Raw genomic sequence first — 2,464 nt, 5'->3', positions numbered from 1 at the left:
TTAACTTATTTTCTGTCTTCTCCACCAGTCCTTATAGTTTGGGCCTGCTTGCCCTCTATCCATGTTATCCTGGATATTACCAAGGAAGCAACTATCAAAAGCTGGTGGAATTTCAATCATAAATAATTACAAAAGCTTTGTAGTATTGTTCCTGCCCTTCATTCTGTGGTAAAGGGGATCTGTGAGCAACCCACTGAAGGGCTGCCTTCAGTACACTAGCTCACCCCTCCCCAGGCCCAGAGGGGGTCACAATTTCATTCGTTTAGAAAGGGCTCTTTCATTTAACCCATTCAAAAGTTGAGAAAATTAAGAATAGTAAATTTAGAAAAAGCTGTACATTCCAGCTCTGTTCTTTGAGTTGTAACAATATTCTTGAGCCTAAAATCCCCGTTCTGAACAACTAATATGACAATCCCTATTTGTCTCTGTTGGCTAAAGAAATGAAAGGTATTTTATGAACAGTATTTTTACATCAGTGTCTAAAATGGAGAAGACACTTTAAAAAGCATGCTTTTTATATCTTATTTCAATTTGATAGTAATTAATCAATAACATCAATTTCTCTTACTAGGGAAACCTTCACTATTTCATCAAATTCAAGTTTTGCTCTTTTTATACCCTTTTTATCTTCCACATAGCTGCCAGATAAATATATCCAAAATGTTTTCCAATTTCAAAACATTCAAGGATGACCACTTGCCTTCAAATGACAAAGCCATACACTTTAATTTGTATTCAGAGCTTGTGTACTTTTGTTGCCTTTTTTCCCATTTGCTCCAAATTTGCAACATCACAACCTCAAAGACTAAAAGTCAGTTTAACCTATTTTGCATTTGTCCTTAAATTTCCAAATGACTCCACTCTATTCATTACTTGGGAATCCCTGAATCTGACAACATCTTACTGTATTTTCAAAGCTATGTTCAGACATGAAATCATTCTTAAGACTATTATAAATACGACTAATGAGAATTACCTCTGTGTGTCTCTATATTAACTTTTTCTTCTATAACTTATATGTTGACTTAATCATTCAATTTTTGCTAGTTATATAAATGTTCTAATTTAGTTATAAACTTAGGACCTCATCGAGAAAACAAACCCCATATTATTCACCTTTATAGGTTTTGCCTCATAGTTCCTGGAACCCACGGAATAGAGTCAGGTAAGTTTGAAAGCCCTTTGAAAGCACAAAAAAAATCTTTGAGCATAAACTGTGTTTACATCTTTGTGAACAGGAAGTGAGCTTCCAAGTTATCTAATCCAGGCATGACTTCCTTAAACCACACTGGTGTCAGCCACACAGTCTTCCGCTTGCTGGGCATCCCTGGCCTTGAGGACAAGCACATGTGGATTTCCATCCCCTTCCTCATTTCCTATGTCATCACCCTGCTTGGGAACAGCCTGCTCATCTGCATCATCCTCACAAAGCGCAGCCTCCATGAGCCCATGTACCTCTTCCTCTGCATGCTGGCCAGAGCAGACATTGTCCTCTCCACGTGCACAGTGCCTCAGGCCCTGGCCATCTTCTGGTTCCGTGCTGGGGAGATCTCCCTGGGTCGCTGCATCACTCAGCTCTTCTTCATCCACTCCATCTTCATCTCTGAGTCAGGGATCTTGCTGGTGATGGCGTTTGACCGCTACATTGCCATATGCTACCCACTGAGATACACCACTATCCTTACACATAGACTGATTGGGAAAATTGGCATGACCATCTTTATAAGAAGTTATATCACAATTATCCCCATCATATTTCTTTTGAAAAGATTGACTTTCTGTCAAAATAATATTATTCCACACACCTTTTGTGAACATATTGGCTTGGCCAAATATGCTTGCAATGATATCCAAGTGAACATATGGTATGGATTTTTTGTCCTACTGTCAACAGTGGTCTTAGATATTGTGCTAATTTTTTTTTCCTATGTGCTGATTCTCCGGGCTGTCTTCCACATCCCATCCCAAGATGCTCGTCACAAAGCTCTCAACACATGTGGCTCCCATGTCTGTGTCATCATCCTCTTTTATGGGCCTGGGATCTTTACTACCCTTACTCAGAGATTTGGACGCCACATCCCACCCCATATCCATGTACTGCTGGCCAGTGTCTGCATTCTGGCTCCTCCTATTCTGAACCCCATCATTTATGGGATCAAGACCAAACAAATCCAGGATCAGGTGGTTCATATATTATTTACAAAGCAGAAATAATGGTGACTCTGGAAGCTGATATTCTTTTTTTGTTAACAGTTCTATTCTCAGATCAAGTGAACACCAGTATATGGCAGCAGGTGAGAAACTAGTCAAATAACTCCATTTGGTGTTGGTGTTTGTGTTTCTAGTGACATTGCATCTCCAAGATTTTTGTGCATGTTTCTTACAGAGCCTCTACTTTGTCAAGAATATCACTGTTTTGGGGTCTTAGCTTTCTCACCCATACAATTGAGAACTAAATTAGGAC

The 2,464-nt window shown here is 39.4% G+C and overlaps 1 protein-coding gene across 1 annotated transcript; it reads left to right on the top strand.

The window, feature by feature from the left end:
- Window positions 1-1,269: 1,269 nt before the first annotated feature.
- Window positions 1,270-2,214, top strand: LOC118912175 (olfactory receptor 52B4-like). Its single transcript, XM_036884970.2, has one exon. The coding sequence runs from the start codon at window positions 1,270-1,272 to the stop codon at window positions 2,212-2,214; it is 945 nt and encodes a 314-aa protein (XP_036740865.2).
- The last annotated feature ends 250 nt before the right edge of the window (window positions 2,215-2,464 follow it).

The sequence above is a fragment of the Manis pentadactyla genome, chromosome 9 (genome assembly GCF_030020395.1).
Source record: "Manis pentadactyla isolate mManPen7 chromosome 9, mManPen7.hap1, whole genome shotgun sequence".
Lineage (NCBI taxonomy): Eukaryota > Metazoa > Chordata > Mammalia > Pholidota > Manidae > Manis > Manis pentadactyla.
Note: the sequence above shows the minus strand (reverse complement) of the source record. Positions and strands in the feature narration are given on the sequence as shown.

Excerpts from the sequence above, each read along its gene's own strand:
- LOC118912175 (XM_036884970.2), top strand. The coding sequence starts at position 1,270 with ATGACTTCCTTAAACCACACTGGTGTCAGCCACACAGTCTTCCGCTTG.